This window comes from Phasianus colchicus, chromosome 1 (genome assembly GCF_987193195.1).
Source record: "Phasianus colchicus chromosome 1, bPhaCol1.hap1.1, whole genome shotgun sequence".
In the NCBI taxonomy this organism is placed as follows: Eukaryota; Metazoa; Chordata; class Aves; order Galliformes; family Phasianidae; genus Phasianus; species Phasianus colchicus.
Genome location: NC_143436.1, coordinates 145,664,825 through 145,686,404, shown reverse-complemented (window position 1 = coordinate 145,686,404; position 21,580 = coordinate 145,664,825). Strand labels below are relative to the sequence as shown.

General features: G+C 39.5%; 1 protein-coding gene across 2 annotated transcripts in view; it reads left to right on the top strand.

Annotated features, from left to right (window-relative positions):
* The window catches only part of UBAC2 (UBA domain containing 2), a 98,953-nt gene that overhangs the window by 72,422 nt on the left and 4,951 nt on the right, over positions 1–21,580 (top strand). For both annotated transcript variants that reach the window (XM_031613726.2, XM_090129346.1), the window contains exons 7-8: positions 5,718–5,963; positions 19,832–19,954. In XM_031613726.2, the coding sequence (XP_031469586.1) occupies positions 5,718–5,963; positions 19,832–19,954 (369 nt within the window). The remainder of the gene's footprint in view (positions 1–5,717; positions 5,964–19,831; positions 19,955–21,580) is intronic.

The window sequence follows — 21,580 nt, the reverse complement described above, 5'->3', positions numbered from 1 at the left end:
TGTGCTGGACTTACTCCAGCCAGTCTGTATCTTCCTTGTACTGAGGGGTGCAGTACTGGGTGCAATATTCCAGATGCATCCTCACCAGAGCTGAGAAGAGAGAGGAAAGGTCAGGAAGTTCAACACTAGAGTAAGAGGGATTAGGAAATGAGGAAGAAGCATTGTCTGTTTGTTTGTGCTAAATTCTGGACAGGTACGAATAGCCAAATATCCACCTAAATTTGCTGAACCCACCCAAAACTAACGTAAGGTGGCTGCATTTAGGCAATGGTCAATATTCAGTTGAATGACCACAGGTGACTGACTTTGAGATGTGATCTGCTCACTTTTTTGACTTGATCTCCTTTGTGGTGGGAGCTTAGACACCTTGCTCACGTTTGCACGGCTAGCTGACACATATACTCCTACATCAGGTAAAGCATCTGAAAAGAAAAATAACTTATTCATCTGTCATACAGGGGATCTTAGTGTGAAAGCGAGGTCATATTTGTTTGTGGAGGAGGATATGCAGATTCTTCCAGTTCTGGAAGAAGAAGAAAGAATTGGGAAAGGAGAGGAGAAGGTAATGATGTGTGTGTCATAAGATACTGTTTTATCCATGACTTCTGAGATCCTGTAGACAAATGGATTTTAGCTTTCAGTGTTAAGTTTTCAATTTCTCTGTAAGATCAGAGGAGGAATTTGTGTGCACGATGTCTGGTCCACATTGCCAATTGTGCCAGTTGGTTCAGGAAGTGGCATACTGCTTCCTGAGCCTTTCTTAGCTGTACACTTACACCACTGTGACTACAGTGCTACAGTTAGCTTAGGGTGAGGTGACTTGTGTCCTAAAAGCACCTACTTCTTCACTGATTTGACAGGGAATCTGTGAGAGTTATTCTGCTGAGTGTCTATTTTGAAGACTTCTGCTGTAGAATGAGTCACATCTCAGCAAATTCTATTTCTCTTTGTCGACTGTAAAGCCAGCTTTAAATTACTAACTCATATGTAGACTTTTAAATTGTAGATGTCTGTGTTAAGGCATTGACAATTTTTTAACAGTAACATTTTAAAAAATTAAATGTTTTTAACAGTATGATTTCTGTTGCCTGTAGAACTGTAGCAGTGACACAAGAAAAGTACAAATTAGGGTAAATATATTGTGCTGAAATGGCAGTACATCTATGCCTACACATACAGAAAAAATGTTTTGAGATCTTGCAGTGATTGTGCTTGGCCATGAAGGTAAATAATTCTGTCAAGCTCTAACCACTATGCAAAATAATTTTTCACATAATTTTGATACTAATCTGCCTTCCTTTTCTTTGTTTGATTTTCTCTTTAATGTCGATCAAGTAAAGAATTTAAAATGTCTCATTCAGTAATGGTGCATGTGTGTCTTTGTCTTGTAAAGTCTTGGAGAGCTTCCTTGTTTGGTCTACCTAATGAAAAAGAGAAACTACAGCTACTGCTACTTCCTTTTTCTTAAAAATGTCTCTTTGGAGAGACATGAGGGAAGGAAGTTGACCTTTCTTATAGGGATGGAAAGAAAAGCCAAAAATTCTCCATTTTATCAGTGTGAACTTGACCGCCACATCTTCCCTTGATAACTTTCTAGAACCTGAAACACTCTGGATGATCATCTATTTGGGGAAAGTAGCCCTTTAACCTGATGTACTGTGTTCAAATCAAGATATAACGATATCATCTTATATTCACTAATAAACTAAGTTGTTTATTTAGACCTTAAATACTAGAAATATACTACATCCATGAGAAAAAGGAAAGTTCCGTAAGAAGGAACTCTACACTTCATCAAAGCTTTTTTTTTTTTTTTTAATGACCCTTAAAAAGTTCTGCATACAAACCAGCTGAAAAAAAAGTTCCTTGGAAATACTTGACGTTAAGATGAATATATGACACTAAACCAGACTGAATCACAAGATGTATTTTAACTACACAAGCCTCCATTTAGGGTTTATTGGAAATATGCAAATAGGTATCTCTTTGTCACCACATGAAACTTCTTGAAGATTTCTTGAAGCTGAGCACAGTATTTGAAGCTTTTACGTTTACATCTAATAGATTTACAATTGGGGTAGTAAATCAAGGGAAAGAGGAGTGGGAGTGAAGCTGAGGTCCTAGCAAATATAAAGGTAATGAGATGGATGTAGACCATGTACACATAGTACCTATCACTGCTGAATCTGTCCTTCAATCTGTTTTTATTTACCAAGAATTGCAGTCTTGTGATTGCTTTGCACAGTTATTAGCCTACAGTATGTTTCTTGGCAACTACGTGTAGAAGATATACAGATAAACAGATTTATCTTCTTCCTTCACGAGATTCATTTTATTTCAGATTTTCCTCTGAACTTCATATTGTCAGATTTCTCGATCTTCTACTCTGTGAGCACGGAAGATCCCGTTTGGGGTATGCAGTGAGTTTCTAACTAAGGCAGGACAAGGAGCGGCCAAGACATTAGTCTGCTGCTGGGGAAAGTGAGGAGAGAGAAAGAAGGCAGCCCTCTGCACTTGGTGCTGCATTGACCCTAAACCAGCCGTGCTACTCCAGTGAGCTCGTTAAATCTGGGAAGGGAGATAGGACACGTGTGTAAGTCTCACTCTTAGCATGCTCCGTCTTAGTGTTGTCCATAAAATTTAGGCTCATAAAGCCTTTTCTTCTGATTAAGTTCTCTTGATTGACTAGCTATCCCTACTCTTGATTGACTAGCTATCTGTACTCTTGATGGACTAGCTATCTCTACTTAGAAAAATATGAAAATGTACATTTCCGTTTCTGAGACAAACAAATCCCAAAGTACTGGCACAAATTCATGTTGATGCTGTCCTATTTGCTGCACTTTCTGTGTTGAGTTGATATGACAACTTTTGTGGTTAACATGTTCAGACACGTGTCAAGATTTGTCATACATTCAGGGAGATATAGATTTTCCTATCACTGCTTGCATTGTTTTGTTTTTGTGATTTTCTGAACTCTTTATAGATTACGGTGCCCTGAAAACTTTAGGCCTTCACAAGGGCCTGTAGGTGATCAGTGGGCAGAGATTAATAGTTGGGAGGGACATCTGAAAGAGTTGAAGGAATACTGGTGTGATTTCTGACCAAGTATTTTGAATCAGAGTCCTTTTCTTCTCCTCTGCCTTTCCCTGCAGAATTTCTGGGACCAAAGGCAGAGCCTGGCTCTATAGCCTGATGATACAGGGTGGGAGAAAGAATCTCTGAAATCATCAGATGAAATTTTATGTAATATTTGCAACCAAGATCAATCGTTCTTGCTCCCAAAAGAGTGACCTTCCTGGTAGCCATACAATCTAAGTGTTGAGTAAGGAGTCTATATACTCTGACATCCATAGTAGCCAGTGGCTAACTACTGAGGTACCTTCTTTGCTGGGCAGGCTCCTAAAGTACTACATGCCAAAAGTAGATGATCACAGAAGTGATATGAATAATACTCTTCTTAGGTATTCATTGGAGTTTTATCTTAATTTCCAGTTGATGTGCCCAAGTTTTAGCCATGGGTTTATGGTCTTCTGGAATTGTTTCACTAGAGCTGAGGAGAGAACTGAGGTTATAGGTAATGAAGAAGCTTATGTTCCAGTACCCCATCATTCCTGGAGTCCTTTGAAGACGTTTCTTTAAATACAGACATGTTTTGTTAAAGGCAGCCTTCACTAAGATGCCATAGATGATGGCTTTTCTCTTGTCAAATCTCATTTAACTTCTTCATAGCATGAAAAGATAAGGAGTTAAAGGCAGTCTGAGTTTTTTCTTTCTCATTTTAGAAAAATGTGTTTGGTGTTACATCCAACCCCATGAGAAGTCATAAAATATGATAGAATAAAAAGAAAATCAGTATTTCCCACAGCAGAACTGAAATTATTATTCTAAAAGTTTCATTTTCTCACTAGATTATTAATAACAACCTTGTAAGTAATCTGAAAAAGTTTCCTCTTCCAAAAAATATTATTTTTTTCTAAACTGTCTCCCTTTCTATTTGCAGCAATGAAATGCTTTCTGTATGTTTATACAAATGTCAGTGAGATAAAATAAGAATCCTTAAATCGATAAATTGCCCAGACGTGAAGTTTCTACATTGTTTTTAATGTAATTGCACTAATTTGATATATATCATTTATGTATTTTGGATGGTTCACATCTCTTCCTGCTCATTTCACTCTGCTGTCTAGCATAATTTTGGAGGAATAGCAGATGTTAAATAGTTATAAATACAGAAATGTAGCATAAAGCAGAATGGCAGAACTTGAGGAAGAACTTGACCTTTCTGCGTACCACTTTGGCGTTCAGAGTTTTTCAATGGAATTAAAAATGGTGCTTGAGTGGTGACAGTAGATCATCCTGCGACACAGAGATTTCTGTTGCTCCTGAATCTGCAATGAAATCAAGTTCCAAGGCAAGCATGAGCATGAAAACAGGAATGTTGTTTTGTTTTGTTTTGTTTTTAATAGGTAGGAGAAGGGCACCACGAAGGCTGATTTTCTTCAATGTCAGTTTTTAATGAACTGTTCTTTTTATTTTATTTTTTTCCATAGAAGGCAGATTGGAAAAAGTCTGTGCATACTCTTTGGTAACTTTAAATCAGCTATTTTACTTTTGTCTTTACTCAAAAGTAAAGTTGCAAATGGTATTCTGGGCTCCATCAGAAGAGGGGTGGCCAGCAGGGACAGGGAGGTGATTGTTCCTCTTTACTATGCCCTTGTGAGGCTCCATCTGGAGTACTGTGTCCAGGTCTAGAGCCCCCGATACAAGAAAGACAGGGAGCTGTTGGAGAGGGTCCAGAGGAGGGCCACAGGGATGATCAGAAGGCTGGAGCACCTCCCCTATGAAGACAGGCTGAGGGAGCTGGGCTTGTTCAGCCTGGAGAAGAGAAGGCTGCGGGGTGACCTCATTGCAGCCTTTCAGTGCCTAAAGGGAGCCTACAAACAGGAGGGGAAACAACTCTTTGAAAGGGTAGATAACAGCAGGACAAGGGGAAATGGTTTTAAGTTGAGGGAGGGAAGATTTAGGTTGGATTTCAGAGGGAAGTTCTTTACTATGAGAGTGGAAAATGCCCCATCTCTGGAGGTGTTCAAGGCCAGATTGGATGGGGCCCTGGGCAGCCTGGTCTAGTATTAAATGGAGGTTGGTGGCCCTGCATGTGGCAGGGGGGTTGGAGATTCATGATCCTTGAGGTCCCTTCCAACTCTGGCCATTCTGTGATTCTGTGAAAGGCAGACTTGGAAGTGGTGACAGAAACTATGAGAGAGTTGTTTTTTGTTAAGGCATGTTTACAATGCTTCAGCATTCTCAAGGGCAGCCTTAGTCTTCTCAGGTCAGCGTGCAGCATATTCTGACCAGTTCCTTTACTAGAAATCAAAATTTTATTTGAATAAACTAAATCTGGTTTCAGGTAGAATAAACCTTTCACAACCTGATTGAGAAACAGTTATTTGATTTGGATTGAAATTCTGGGGAAAAAAAAAAAGAGCAACTTTCTGAGTCACAGGCAGTGCAGTACACAGATTTTGAAATGTAACAGTCTGTTTGTGAGGAAGTTGGAGGTAAAGAAATCCCCTATTCTTGGTTCTTGACCTAAGACTCTGGGTAAAAACATTAAAATGTACGTTTAAAATAGAAAGGCCACCTGCAGCTAAGTACAAAGTAAATTTGCTGTATTTAAAGGCTTTGTTTTTTTAACGTTTCATTTTTGCTTTTAGATTTCTGGGATTTGCTACAATAGCAGTATATTAAAAGTTCATCGAATTCTTTGTGTACCCAGCTGGGTAGCAAAGATATTTTCCTGGACTCTTGAACCAATCTTCTCGTCTGCGGAACCAACGAATGAAATCCGAGTGGGAATGGGAGCAACAGTCGACATCCAGAGGCAGCAGAGAATGGAGCTGCTGGATCGACAAATCATGATGTCTCAGGTTGCCCAAATGAGGAGACAAAGGCAGCAGCAGGTACTGATGCATGCTCCCTAAAGATTATGCTTATGGGAAACATATGTTTTCAGTTTGTATATTTTATGGTTCCTGCTTGATGTATTCTTCTCCATTGGTCTTTCATACACTGGCTATTAGCCATTTAGGTGTTTGTATAACTTTACATGTTAAAACTTTCGCAAGATAGAAGCAGAGCATCAGACAGTCCTGTAAGGATATCAATACATCTGGCATTTCTTTCACCAAAAGTCAGCCTGAAAGGTAAAGCGTCTGCCTCTCCATGGTCTTTAGTAAGAGCCATTGGTGAACGTTAGCAAGCTCTCTGGCTGTTCTGAGTATTTGTATTGTTTGCATCCTTTTCAGAGAAAATTGCCTACATGATAACTTTATTTGCAAATGTACTTTGAATAAGGCTTACATCTTTGAGAAAGTTCTGAAATTCAATCATCTAACTCTCTTACAGAGGTCAACCACAGGAACTTTCTCTTTGCTGCATTTAGTGTTCATCTTATTTCCTTACCGAATGGAATAGCAGAGCCCTTTATTTTCTCTGTTTTAGTCAAGGCAGTGAAAGGTGTTCACATCTTTTCTGTTGTAGGGCAGTAAAACAGGGCAGACAGTGTCGCAATTAACTTCTTCTTATGCCTTAAAAATATATGTTGCTGCTCTATCAAACTTATCAGACAGATTGGGCCTTGGATTTCTTTATGTTAGTGTACATTGTTCATTAGTTTGTTACAGTCAATTGTGACCTTTATTGAGTTTTCTCTTACTGAAATGCAGCTCTGTACTGATACATGAATTCTTACTACGTTTATGGTAGCTTGTACGTATACCTATGTTACCATTAATGTCTTGACAGAATTAGATGTGGGATAGCATAAAGCTCTGGCTTTGGCCAACAACTGGAGTATATATCTTTATTTCCCTGGAATTTGATCTTCTTCCATTTCTTAACATTTTGATCTGAATAAATTGTTCCTCAGATGGAAAGATTCTAATCTCTGTCCCAGTTAGGACATTTACCAGTTTTAATGTAAGAAATGAACTAGAAATAATTAAATATCAGTGTTCTGATAGAAGGCGCTTTGAAGGTTGTGTTTTGGCCCACAAGCTGTTGTGAAGATTCAGCTAAGTTTCATCAAATGAGAAGAGAAAGAAATTGCCAGTTATGAAAGACAATCTTTATAATATATTTTGAACAGCAAGAAGCATTAAATAAGTTCAGAATTATAATTGATAAGAGCTGATAACATTTTCTTCTTATCCTTCTCCTTTCCTGGGATTACGAACAGTGAAATTGGCAAAATGTCTTTTCACTATTGACTTCAAATAGAGGTTTTTTATAAAATATGGAGGAGTTCAAGTAAAATAAATGAGTGTTATTTGAGCAGCAGTGACATGGTTTACCTTAAAAGTTGCTGAAACTCTTTCAAATCGCCTACATGACTGGTCTTTAACTTTAGTGCGACATTTTGTGATCTGATAGTGCTGAATTGTGAAACTGGTGTGCAGAAGGCAAAGGATCCAATGGGTGAACATTTCAGAAAAGTTCTTCAGAAAAGATGTGTTAGGGAAGCATTTACCAGGTTTTGTTTATGACTCACAGAATTTACTGGATATCAACAAAATCATGAATAGTGCCCTTCACAAAAGCTGAGATGCAGTGGTACAAAAAGACAAACAGGATAATTTCAGTCTCCATATTCAAAACTCGAAAACAGTTTTCCAGATTGTTGTAATTGTGCAATTCTTTTGCTTTTAGAAGCTTACAAAGGCATAATTTGAAGACAGTGGAGTTGAATGCATCGCATTGCATATGGAATTTAGATGGTAATGCTACCTATGGGACTGAAGCTGGTAAAGAACACCAGTCAGTGTCATTGGGAGGTTTTTTGTGAAACTAACAGTAATAAAAGCTGTGAAGTATATCAATCAAGTTATCAAATACAAGTTTGAGTTATATTGCAAGAGAATATCATGCAGATTTTTGGTATCCCAATATGCTGTCCATAGGTGAGATAAATTAATGTTTTCTCCCCTGCATTCCTTGTTGTTTGCCAAGGAAAGGAAACTTTAACTTTCCTCTGCACGTCACTGTGCAGCTATTTTCTTGTTATCCCTTGGGAAGGCATTCTGTTTGTTCCTCCTTTTCCTTTACTCTTCAATTCTGTTTGGGAAGAGGCAGTGCACTTTCCCTACGTATTGTTAGCATATGGAAAACACAAGAACACAATGTATGGTTTTAACAGTGCTCCACTGTCCTGCAGAATGTGGCAGACTGTCCTCTGGCTGTAAAGAAGCCCCTTTCATAAAAGGACCCTTTCTGTACTAAGCTCATTCTTCAGGTTTTACAAGAAATTCTGACAAATGTGAGTCTGACGGTACAAAAATAGGAAAAGCTTAAAAACAACGGAAAAAATAGGGGAAAAAAACTTTCTTAAGTTCTTTATACTATAAGATACTAAAATATAGAGGGGTTTTTTGTTTGTTTGTTTGTTTTTCTTTTTGCATTTACTGAGTTCTTTTATCTGAAACAGAATTAATTTTGGATGTTTTCTATGGGAAGAAAAAAAACCAAAACCAAAGAGAACACAGAATTTCCTTGCTGGCAGTTCTTAGAGCTTTGCTTTGCCCAGTCTTTCTCTCGCAGAAATGTTGCCCGCAGGATGCTGAAGCAGAGAGGTGTGTGTGTGACTGCTGGGCTGCCAGACACAGCTTCCAGGAGCAGGTTGAGTGAGGGACACAGCCTGAGTATAAGCCACCAACTTTGTTACTTGATGTACTTGGTTTTGATTTAGCCCTGAGATGTGCAGTGCTACTGTGTATGCACGTGTTGTTAGAAACTGAAAAATTACCTTACGTTGCTAGTTTCACAGGGGAGTGTGGTTACATGGTGTCTGATTTTTGTCTTGCTTTCTAGTTGCTATGGGTACAGTCCTTAACCAGATGGTGGTGTGCATGTTGAAAACTTTTTGTGCTTTTTTCTCTTCTGCTGATAATCCTGACAAATTCTGAACGTGTCAGTTCAGAATTACTGAACATCACCTCCATCCACCTTTTGAGGCAGTGAAATGTGTGCCACCACCCTCCAAAATATCAGCTTGCTATTTTTTCCTTTTTAAACTCTAGTTTCTTAATTCTTTTCCTCCTCTCTCTTTTGTCAGTCCGCTTTTCTCATTTTAGTAATGTATCCTCTTGTTTTCCCTTTTTTCCATAAATCTCTCTTTCTTTCCTTTGTTTCATGTTTTCATTCCCCACTATGTCGTTTTCCTCCCAGATTTTCATCTCTTCCCCTTCATTTCAGTTATTTCCCATACTTTGTGTTTCCTCCTCTACATCCTTCTTTGCTCTGGAGAAAATTCTTTCCCGTCACATCTTACCCGTCAGTTGGCATTTGCAATGCATCCTGAAGGCATCTTCCCTTTCTCTCTCTCTCCAAACAGAAGGTAGTTTATATCTTCAGGCACTATTTTATCCTTTTGATACTGTAGTATCAATGGGACTTTTTGGTCTTTCTCTCCTGACTTTTGCATTTCTGGATCTGTTTCATTTCCCAGCACTTTTCTGAAGTTTATCTTTCTGTAACCCAAATGAAAGCCCTAGTGGGAAAGGGGAAGAAATTGCTGCATGTGTGCACTGGGGTACTAGCAGGGAGCCAGCCTGACTTTCACTTCCCATTGACAAGCTTGGAGGGAGGCTGCAGATAACCAAACTGTAAATAGATGAGGGAGGAGTGCGTGCGAGATGTTGCTGGCAGCACTGATGTCAACTGGGTTATAGGAAGGTTGTGGAAGATTGCAGAAAAGGTGGTCAGCACCTTCTGTTGACTATTAGATACCACTTCTCCTTTTAGTGCTCATTCCTGTGCCCATTCTGTATGTGGGGTTGGAGAATGAACCCTGGTCCATTCATCTTAAAAAAAATGCTCTCAGTAGTCTTCATTCACATTGAGCATGTTGAAGACATTGTTGCCTGCCTCTTGGTTTCTCTTAACTTTTTAGTTCAGAACAGAGTTTCACTGAGGTGCTCAAAGGTCTGTGATAAGCCTACAGCAATACATGAAAATATTTTCTATGTTTCCTCTACTTTTAAGCTTTTTTTCTGGGGTGGGTGTTCTCCCTCCTGTCTTTGTTTTTCTGTTCCAGCTCCTGCTACTTTTTATTGAGGCAGGACCCCCTTTGATTCATATCTCTGATTCCCCTGCTTGCAGAGACCAGACTTCTTCTGTAACAATGCTGCTTCCCCTAATTGTTCATTCACTGGATGTCTTCCTCCTGGGACACTGGAGAGATGCTCTGTGGGGAGATGCATTGAGTGTCTTTATTGTTACGGGGCGTCTCATATCCTGAGAAATTTGCAACTTACTTATTTTGCAAGCAAAGGACTGAGGCTAGATTACCGATTTACCTTTCAGTTATATTTAAGTAGTAAACTTCTGACCTCGGAAAACAAAATTTAATGGAACAGTGACTTTCCTAAGAATTCCTCCTTAGGAATGTTGTCTTTGCTCATGGTGCTAGAAACAAATCCCTCAGTGAACATACCGACAGTCTATTTCTGCCATCTGAAGGAAGAACCACATCTGAACATACTTCATTTTCACACTGACGCAGAGAGGTGCTACTTTAGCAAAGTCTTCTGAAGTAGCTTGAGAAGCTTGAATACCAACAACAAATGCTTCAAGAGGCCTCTTGGGCCCTGGAGATGTCTTGCAATCTTTACACATTGCCAGCTCCCTGGAAGTTCTCACGGAACGTTAGATGGAAGGAGCTTGTTCGTACTGACCCACAGATGTATCTATCATTGTTAGAGAAGAATGTACCAGACAACTTTACCTTAATAAATGAGGGAGGTTTTTCAGCCCAGTGTGACGCAAAATCCTTTCCTCTAATTAGGCTTCCATTCCAATGGGGGTGTTGGTTGACGCTCGGCTAAACATGAGCCAGCAGTGTGCCTGGGCGGCCAAGAAGGCCAATGGCATCCTGGCTTGTATCAGAAGTAGTGTGACCAGCAGGAGTAGGGAAGTAATTGTCCCCCTGTACTCAGCTCTGGTGAGGCCGCACCTTGAGTGCTGTGTTCAGTTCTGGGCCCCTCACTGCAAGAAAGACATTGAGGCCCTGGAGCGTGTCCAAAGAAGGGCAACAAAGCTGGTGAGGGGTCTGGAGCACAGGCCTTATGAGGAGCGGCTGAGGGAGCTGGGATTGTTCAGTCTGGAGAAGAGGAGGCTCAGGGGAGACCTTATTGCTCTCTATAACTACCTGAAGGGAGGTTGTAGCGAGCTGGGGGTCGGCCTCTTCTCCCGTATAACCGGTGATAGGACTAGAGGGAATGGTTTCAAGCTGTGCCAGGGAAGATTCAGGCTGGATGTTAGGAAATGCTACTTCTCTGAAAGGGTGGTCAGGCACTGGAATGGGCTGCCCAGGGAGGTGGTGGAATCCCCTTCCCTGGAGGTGTTCAAGGAACGTTTGGATGTTGTGTTGAGGGATATGGTTTAGCAAGAACCATTGGTGATAGGTGGATGGTTGGACTGGATGATCTTATAGGTCTTTTCCAACCTTAGAGATTCTGTGATTCTGTGATTCTGTGAATTAATGTGCGTTACCTATAGGTACTCTGGGATTTTGTGGTATAATTGAATAGAAAGTGCCATTTACAACGTTGCCATAAATTTTAAACACAACTATAGGTGGGGTACTCACAGAACAAAAGAGTTACTTGAGCTCTGATCTCTGAGGCACGTTTCTACAGCGTTGACGTCATATTTTTACGAATTCTGTTAATAAGTGATCTAGGGGTTTATTCTAGCCCATGAATGCTGCAGCAGTAATCACCGTGGCTAAACTGAGAATCCATCTTCCCTTGTCTGGCGTGGACATACCATCAGCCTTTTTTTCCCCCCATTTTTGCAAAGAAAACAATATTTTTTCAGACCTCAGCGAGCTATTAACTCATCCTTTGCTTTTTGACATTCTTCTGGTGTTTTCAAATCTCATTGGTTTTTTTTCCTCTGTAATGTTTTAATATTTTCTCTGTATTGAGAATAATGCTTGTTTTTATTTCAAAAGGTGAGCTTTATGCTTAGAGATAGTCAGCTATACAGCTGTGTATTCTGCTGATATTGGTATAGATTAACTCTTTTTTACTGCTCCATTTTGTTAACATCATTGCAGCAGTTGATAAACCCTACTATTTAGATATTTCAGTGTTGTTTTGTTCTTTTTTTTCCAAATAACTTTTTCATGGATTTGACGTCATTAAAAATGTTGAATTTCCAGGGTGCTGATCCAGGTAATGAGTTTATGACTATTTCCTCTATGTATCTACTTTATATTTTCTCTCTTTTTCATGGAAATCAACAGTTCCATGAGTTGACAGACACTAGTAGTACTACTAGAGTAAGCTTAATGTACCTCATTAACAGCCAGTGGTCAGAGTCACAAGGCTTACTGCGTCTGACTCTTACTCCTCAGTAGCACTCCTGCCCTCACATTGAACTATCGTTTTTTTCTTGGACTCAGTTATTCAGTTCCCTTTCTGTCTGACTGGGCTTCTGAGCTGTAGCCTTTAGACAATGATTAAATTTGAGTTAGTGTTTGTAATCAATTTCCCTACAGAAGCAATGGTTGGACTGCTTCCTAGAGCAAAACGAAGCAAATAATTTTTGAGATAGAGATTATGTTTGTTCTCCTGTGTGGTTGTTCTATACTCTCCTACTCTGACAATTTAATTTGAGGCAATCCTCACTAAAAAAGCTCACAGCATAAAAATCTCCCCAAGCATTTTGAGAGCATTTAATTCTCTGTTGTCTCATCCACCACTGTCCACAGAAGGCAAGTTTCTTTGTAGCTGTTTGTGTTCTTCCATCTGCAGATTCAAGCATGAGACAAATTAGGCATCCAGTTTCAGGGCTGAGAAGTCAGTAGTTTTTTCTGTTACCCTTCATCTGCACTCAGAGTGTCTTGTTTGGAAGTCACTTCTGCCTCTGAGTTTTTTCTTTCATAGCTCACAGGAGACCAGAAATGTGTAATTTAGATAGTGTGTGGTCCATCTTGGTATTCAGTTTTTCTGATTGGAACTTTGATAATAGCACATAACAACTACAGATCTGTGTCACTGGTTGTTTCTAAAGCCTGTTGAAGCACAATAGATGGGAAGGTTTTGCCAAGCAGTATTACCAGTATGTCACCTTGAATGTTAACTTTAGGATGTCAACAAATGGAAGCTCTTCCCATTTGCAGCTGAATCTTTGCTCCCTTGAATGGGATACTAATCTTTCTTTTTTCCTCCTATGTGTTGGTAGACTGGCCGTTTATGTACCCAAGTATGTGTTTATGCTAGTGTATTGGAGAATCTGGTTTTGAGGTTTCTTTGTACCCAGTGTTTGCTAGCTAAGCTTCTCAAATCAAAACAGTTTTGAAACTCTTAATTTCTCACTTATGTTTGAAAATGTTTGTGCACAGGAAGTGAGTGAGGTATTATCTGTCTAATCATCCATCAAGCTTTAATAAGTCACTTGTCACCAGTTTGCATCCAAAGAGCCAAATAAGAAGTGTCAGAACTGCCTTTGTCTAAGATGGAATAACAGATGGTTTCCTTAAATCCAGAGAGGATGTTCATGCTGCTGGACCTGCCTTCAGCATTTGGCACAGCAGACTGCCACACTCTGGTTATCTCACTTAGCAAATATTAAAGAACCAACATAAGAACAGCTCCAAATCATTCAATTACTTAAAATTCAGGTTGTGACTATGACTGATAGCTGATGTAGTTGTGACCACGTCTGTGATGTTGCAGAGCCCATCTGGATGAAGAGCAGCTGATGCAAGCATGTGAGAGTAAAATCAGAAAGTCCACAAACGGAGGTGCTTTGAAAAGGTGGTTGAAGCCTTGCCTCTCCTGACTAGGCAAGATCAAAATACCCATTTATTAGTGCAAACAAACTATGAGAGCCCTGCTCAACATTTTTCTAATGCTGGGTGAACGAGTTAACATCTGTTCTCAAAAATGCCATCTTTTAGCATCTGACTGATATTAAATGTCTTTCTTTCTTCTTGGTGTAGCAATCCATCACTTTCCAGCTGAACTATTGCATCACAGCGGTACTGAAATGTGAGTGTTACAATAATGTGCAGTTTGGTACAGAATAGGTGTTTAACCGTACTATAATGAGTTGAATGCAGAGCCACCTGACTCTCCCACTGTCCTGAGCTAACTTGCAGTTTTGGGGAGCACCTTCATAGCTTTTCACTTACTACCAGCCAGTTTGTGTGCCTGAGTCATATAACAGCACCCTTTCCTGTAATGTGTGGCAAGCAGACTACAAGGCAAATGCTTGGGCATGCATGAGTACACTAAGAAGCATTCAAAACTCTTCCCTTGAACACAGTTGCAGAAGCAGCTGTGCCCACTCGCACAGATAGGCCTGCCACTTGGCATCTTTGGCATCTGCTACTGTGAATGCTTTGTGCCTGTGCTGAAGTCCCTTCCATTGTTTCTCTAGTGGCTTCAGAGGCCAGACTGAGGTGTTCCTCCTGGATTTCAAAGGAAATAACTGATCAGGCTTCAGAAAAGACCACATGTGGATTTGTGAATTTTTGTGACACACGAGCTCCTCTGGGAGAATGCAGACATCAAAGCTCAGGATACAGCAAATAAGAGTTGGAGACAAAGCCTCTGGGCTAAGGAGACTTGTCTGTAGCATAAATTTCCAGAGGAAATTGGAATATGTTTAGAAATCGCTGCACTACTTTCCATGGTGAAAAATTCTTTCCATCCTTACAAGTGACGCTCACAGCACCAGTATGATTACATTTCTACCTCCTTTCAAAAAAGAATGTTATTATGGTTAAAAAAGAAAAAAGCTTAAGACAAAATAAACCCCCAGAACAGTTTTTACCTCACGAAAAGAGACAGGCCAGACATTTTAATAAGTCCACTGGAAATTTTACCATTGCCATTGATCTTTTTTACAGTGTTCAGAGACTGAGGCAGCTGGTATCAGTGTGTCATTCATGGCTACGTTTTTTCTTTATATTATCAGTACATATACTTCAGGGTCAATATTTTTAACAAAAAGATTGTGTCTGAAAGGCAAGTGTTTCTTGTTTCTTAGAATAAATTTTTATATCAGTGAAGTAAGACCGCATTTATACCTGCACCAAGTAGTGAGTACTATGCAGGGAAGCAAGCTCTAAAGATGTTACTTTAAAAGATGAAATGCAAAGCAATTTCCTTTTTTTTTTTTTTTTTACTGTGGTTGTTGTGTTAAGAAAAGGTGAACAGGACAGATATCAGGAGGTGTTTCCTGTTTGTGCAAACAGATGGCAAGTTGGCATTAACCATATACATGAGATAACACTATCAAAAAATCTTAACCACATAAAAATTATCAAGAGGACTTCTATAAGGCATTTTCAATTCTAGTGAAATTAATCTAATTGTAATACAAGCACGTGTGGTAGCTACTTCAGTGAATATTTGTTAGTGGTCTATAATTCATGTTTGTTTGTCAGACTTTGTGTAAGAATTGTTTTACAGAATATGTTATGGCAAGTATGTAAATGGGAAGCAGGGAGAGCTGTCGTCTCTGAAAGCAAGTAAGGAGATGATGTGAAAAAATAGTTGTGTAATTGGGATTTCAGCAAGTTATACAATGAGGCATTTGCTAGCTCTAGACTGATATGAATGTCTTGTTCTATAGGATAAGGGAATACTCTTTTCCTTGTAAACAGTATTGTCCCAGACACTGTTTAGGAAAAAAATAAATAAAATCTAGTATGTGACCTAACAACTTAAGTACTGACAGTTTCCAAGAATAATTCAACAATAAAGTATTTCCTTACAGTATTTTCTATCATGGATAGATGCCATTCTCCTATTCCTTTAACCTATTCCTCCATCTCGTTGTTTGGTCGCTTGAAGCTTGTGATTGATTTGTTGTTTTCCTGTAACAGAAGTTCCAACATCATCAATGTTTTCCTAATCCACTTTTATTAGTGATGTAACAGAGATCGATAGATGGTCTCGTTGATTTGTTTGTCTCCTGTCAGATAGTAACAAAAAACTTGCCATCAATCAATTCACCCAGTCTTTGCACTGCTAGCATCAAAGGAAACTGCTGTTTTCTTTAGTTAAAAAATTACAACTGCGGGAGGAATAGAGTGGGGAAGGCTTATAGACCTTTCCTTAAATGTGTCCGTCATCCTTCTCTTTGGCTACTGAATGAAGCAGTCTTTTTGACATGAGTTTTCTCTGATGACAAGTGGAAGACTGTTGCAGGCAGAAATCAGGGCCCACTCACCAATTTGTACAAAATGTTTGTATAAATGATAGTTTGTAGATTGATTTTCTCAGTGATTGCCTTCCTCTAGCAGAGGAGCAGAAAATCTTCACAAAGTTCATCGTGAAAGATTTGGACAAAGAAAGAATGCACTAACGTAAGTCTTACCTTTGTGTGGATAACATGATGAGTGGTTTCTCTCTGCCCAGAGCACTGACTGGGGAAAGCAGTTGGTTTATCAGTTGTGATCCTGAGCACACCAATAGGCTTTCCAGAGGGTTGTGTTGCCTGTACTGAGGGCCACCTCTGACACGGTACAGCTCTTCAGCCTTGGAGCAGACTTGTGAGAAAGAGCTGTGGTTAGAAACATCTGTGAGAAGTCTTGGGGCCTCACCCACCTCAACTGGGAGTTCGCTGCTTTTTAGTACAAGTCCAGGTCCTCAGCCACTGATTTGACTTCTGGTCTTAACCTTAAACCTGCCTCATCATTGTAGATTTGCTTGGTGATCTGGACTTTTGGCTGACTGTGGTTACCATCACTGGTAATATAGCTTTAGCTTTTTTCAAGTCTCCTGTAAAAGGCATACTTATTTCTCATTCTTCAGTAGAGACTTTTGGATGGTTTAGAAGCATTGCTTAAGTAGATTCACAGATTGGATATCTTCATGTGAAATCTCCCTGACCTTTCTCAGAGTGAGTGTCTCAGCCTGGTCAAAAACCCCTCTAATACAGAGTGTGTCATAAAATGGTGAACAGAAGGTCTGCAGAATAATGTCTGGGAGACAAGGCAGAATATTGATCTGGAAATCTCTGCACATTTTTAACTGGAATTTGAGAGGGTCGGTTAATTTAAGACATTTTTTGCTGGTTGCTCTGAATCAAATTAAAAATCAGATCTTAGTGAATTTCTGCTATGATAGTAACATTGTCCAAAAATCACTGCACACACTGGAAATCCTTAGCCTTGATCTCTGCTTTCTGTGGATCTGACACATTAGCAGCAGTTCCTGCTGTGTTCTTGTATTTAGGGAATGGTCCACAGTAGCTGTTCCTGTTGCAACTCCTTCAATCTCTGCTCTTTCAAATCTGACTTTGTACATGTCCATGTGATTAGAGGCAAGCCCACAAGAAGAAACAACTTCCTTGCATTTACAGATCAAGAAGCACAACGTGCATGGTTTGGGTGCAGTCTAGGAAGTAATACACAGTTGAGAAATAGAGCATCCAAAGTATGTTGTAATTAATCCTAAACATCAGCGTTCACATAGCATTAGGACTTTTGGCCTTCACTAATTGTGCTTTAGTCTTCTCTGATTGTTATTTCTGGGAGAGAGCTAGCAAGCTTTGCCTGGAACTGTTCTGAATTCATCAAACCATATCTGTAGTTCATCCAGTTATCCATAATAGACCTTCTAAATGACGCAGTTACTTTGTTAGGGAATCTGGATTTCTTACTGCAGGTAATGCATTTGGTGCACATTAATTTAAAATATATTGTTAAGTTTAAGATAAAAAGGCAGATGTCTTTGTAGTGTTATGTGTCAGCACGCAGGACAGGGTGCAGTAGGTAGCTTTGTGGTGAAGCTGAGAGCACAGCTGGAAAGGTACATTTATTTCAGCCTTCGGATGCATTAGCATACTGATAAATTAATGCATTTATTGTAGATTTTATATTTAATATGCATTCTCTATGAATTCTGGTGCTACAAATACGTGACTTGATCCTGCTGGCATTTTTCAATCCACTAGTTTTACATGAATGACCCTTGGAAGCATTGCTTTCTCCCCCCCCCAGGTCTTTGAAAAGAACACACACAGGCAAAGCAGCATCAGTTCCATGTTCTTGCTGAACTATAGAGTTCAGTAGGCTTCCAGAAATTCAAAATTAGTGAATTAAAACTCAAAATAATTCTGAGCTAGGGGAAACTAGAGATGGGGAAGTACATGACATGTGATTTTCCAAGACCACAGAAGAATTCAGCTTGTCAGTAGGAGGTGTGAGATCCCTCTCCAGGTTTAAACTAGAAACCAATTCTCCTTTTTGCTGCACTACACTGTTTGGCTAACGCAAGGCTCATGTGAAATCCTTCAAGATAAAACCTTTTAAGTAGATGCTCAGTGCAGCATATAAAGAAGAAATATGGATATGTAATAGTGTCTTAAACTCCTAATTGCTAGTAGTGGAAACTTTGTACTGAAGATGAGTGGTGACTCATAGCTGGTGCTGATCTTCTTAGGGACGATGCGCTGTGCCATAAGGGACTGGAACACTTTACAAGCTAACAGGTCACATCTCATGACTCCCCAGCTGCTTTTTCAAGTGTGCTCTTGCACTGCCTCCTGTGGTGTCTGGGCTGACTGGGTCTCCCAAGGAGATAATGGAAGAGAACAAAGGAAAGGGCAGGAAAACGAAATAAATGATTTTGTGTGTGCGTGTGTGTCTGGGAGCAGGTTAAGCTGCTGATGATGATCTGATCAAGCAGAGAGCTTTTAGTGCTGCAGGAGTACATAAAGGCAGGAAGAGCCCCAGCTGAGAGAAGAAAAAACTCATAAGAGGAAGATCTTCTGAGAAACGACAGCACAGACCTAAAACAGAGCAACTAGAGGAAGGAAGTCCTTGTCCTATATATACTGAAAGGGAGGGGGATCTTTTCCATGGTAACAGAGGGAGTGGGTCAGGAGGAAAAGGACACCAGCTGCATTGCAAAGAACAGAGGGTGTGGGTGGTGCTGCTCTTGCCCATTTGCAGGTTCTGGTATCATACTACATCCCTTCCAGAATGTTTGTGCAAGCTCATGAAAGGAAGATGGATCATTCCCGGGCAATGATAAAGCTTGCACTTTGCATTCTGTGTGTCTTACTGTTTTAAGGCTTCAAGCTGAGTCGTTAAAGTTTCTGTTCAGTGATTTATGCCATACTTATGTTACTGCTGTGTATTTATGTTATTACCGTGTAGTCAGAAAATGATTCGGCACTGGAGTACAGCCAGGTTTTGCAGTGGTAGTAATGCACTGAAGTTAGGTAAGTCTGAAAGTCTGTCACAGTCATATTGGTGTCACAGAAATAATCACTGGCATGGAAAGTCTATCACGGGTATCCTGCAATTGAGCTTGTGATCAGCAGCATGTGCTCTGAGTTTCCTGATGTGTTTTTTGTGGATGCAGTGAAAAGCATCTTTGCTTTTTCTCCCTGCTTCTTTATTTCACTCTTACCCATGTAAAGCAAGCACGTGCAGGACGTGCTGTTGCATCCCTTGCCAGACTCAAGTCTGGCACAAAGTTATAAAGAGAGCAGGCTCTTCAGCCTCAGAAACTAATCACTGTAGTGAGCCATATCATCCACAACGCATGCAAAACAAGATCAGACAGTCCTTTCTTCGCTTTATTAGCACTTTTCCTTAGCTTACAGCAGCTACTTCCAATAGCTAGGAAAGAGGTAACAAGTCCCGGTTTTCACTTCACAAAAGGCTACAGCAGCTCTTGTTGTTTGAGATAAGTGTTTCGCTCAAATGTTTGCCTTCTGTATTATGTGGGATGGGTGGTCTTTATGTGTAAAAGTACCTGTAGTTTTTTTTGAAAAGACTGACAGCAGTGTCTGGTTTCAGGGTGGGATGATTAACTGGAATAGACTGTTTCCTCCTTTACGTCATAGACACAATGAGAATTATCAAGATCATCACCCATCTGATCAAGACACACCTCCACCTACCGAGGTTTCTGAAGAACAGGTAATTTTTTCTTTTAATATTTCATTTAAAAAGATATTAGGGATTACCTATTTTTTTAATTGTCTGTTGACACAACTTCTTAATCATTCCCTGCAGCAGCATAAATAGAAATCTCAGTTAACAGTCACAATCCAGGGACAGCGACTCATCATTATCTTTCAAATTAGAGTTCCATATCAAATTGGGAATTACTGCTTTTATGTGTAACTTTTCATCCCTTATATTTAAAGGTTAGACAGTTTCACAAGTATGGCTAATATTTGTTTCAAAAAAAAAAAAAAAAAGGAAGAATGGCAAATAGATTTCATCATTTTCCCTGTAGACATACAGCTCTTCCTTCACTGAGATCTCCAGCTTAAGTTTCCAAGTTGGTCATGTGGCTGTTTGGAAATAAAAACGTTCTGCCAGCCTTGGGCTGCAGCAGACACTTTTGGGGTGTTTCCCTACATAATATGCTTGACTGATTTCGTGTACTGTTGCCACAGAGAAGTTTGTCTTTTCTGCCTAGTATAGATTTAGACCTATAGTGTAGATGTAGACTTTTGAAGATAGTTTTTTGTCTCCAAAGAGAGGATTTACTAGGAAATTCAAGAACTGGATATTAATCTTGTTTCTATATTCAGCATTTATTATGTGCAGTCAAGTTCTCTGAGTTTTAGCCCATCTGCAGTTAACTGCATTGGCCTTTTTATTGTCTAAGGTATCTGCTATTCTTCATTGAGAATAGGTTCCAAAAGTGAGTTCCTCTTTCCCCTTTTTCTGTTTTAAGGAGACAAATCAATACCTGCTAGTGCCATGCTGTTATTTCCAGTTAGTTTAAAATGAGATTGTTTCAAAGAGAAATGTTTGCTATGATTCAATTTCTAGTTTTGATTCAATGTTAAATTATGTCCCAAATTAACTGAACTGGTGTTTTTGATTGAAAACTTGCTGGCCTGCATCAGAAAAGTAAAAAAGTAAATAAATAAAAAAATAAAAAACAAACCAATCAACGAAAAAGAAAGAGAGAAAGAGAGAAAGGGAGAGAAAGAGAGAGAGAGAGAGAGAAAGAAAGAAAGAAAGGAAAGAAAGGAAAGAAGGAAAGAAAGAAAGGAAAGAAGGAAAGAAAAAGAAAGAAAGAAAGAAAGAAAGAAAGAAAGAAAGAAAGAAAGAAAGAAAGAAAGAAAGAAAGAAAGAAAGAAAGAAGGAAAGAAAGAAAGAAAGAAAGAAGGAAAGAAAGAAAGAAAGAAAGAAAGAAAGAAAGAAAGAAAGAAAGAAAGAAAGAAAGAAAGAAAGAAAGAAAGAAAAGAAAGAGAACATAACTCCCCCACTAAAGAACACCTTCTGAGACCAGTCTAAAATTTTGACCAGTCTAAAAGCTTATTCAGTGCCAGAAGTAAAGTGACAAATTCTGTATGTATAGACTATACTGTTGTGCTGGAACTCATGTAACAGTTGTTAGCCCAACTTGTGCTGTCTTCTGACCTCAAACCTGGCCCAGGCTCAGCTGTATGAAAGCACTTCAGTATATGCTTACATGTTGTAATGCACTGAAGTTGTAAAGATCACCCAGTTGCTGTCATCTGAAATGCTGTCTGGTTGCCTTGCAAGGTAGAGAGTTACCCAAGCACCTTTGATTTTTCAGAT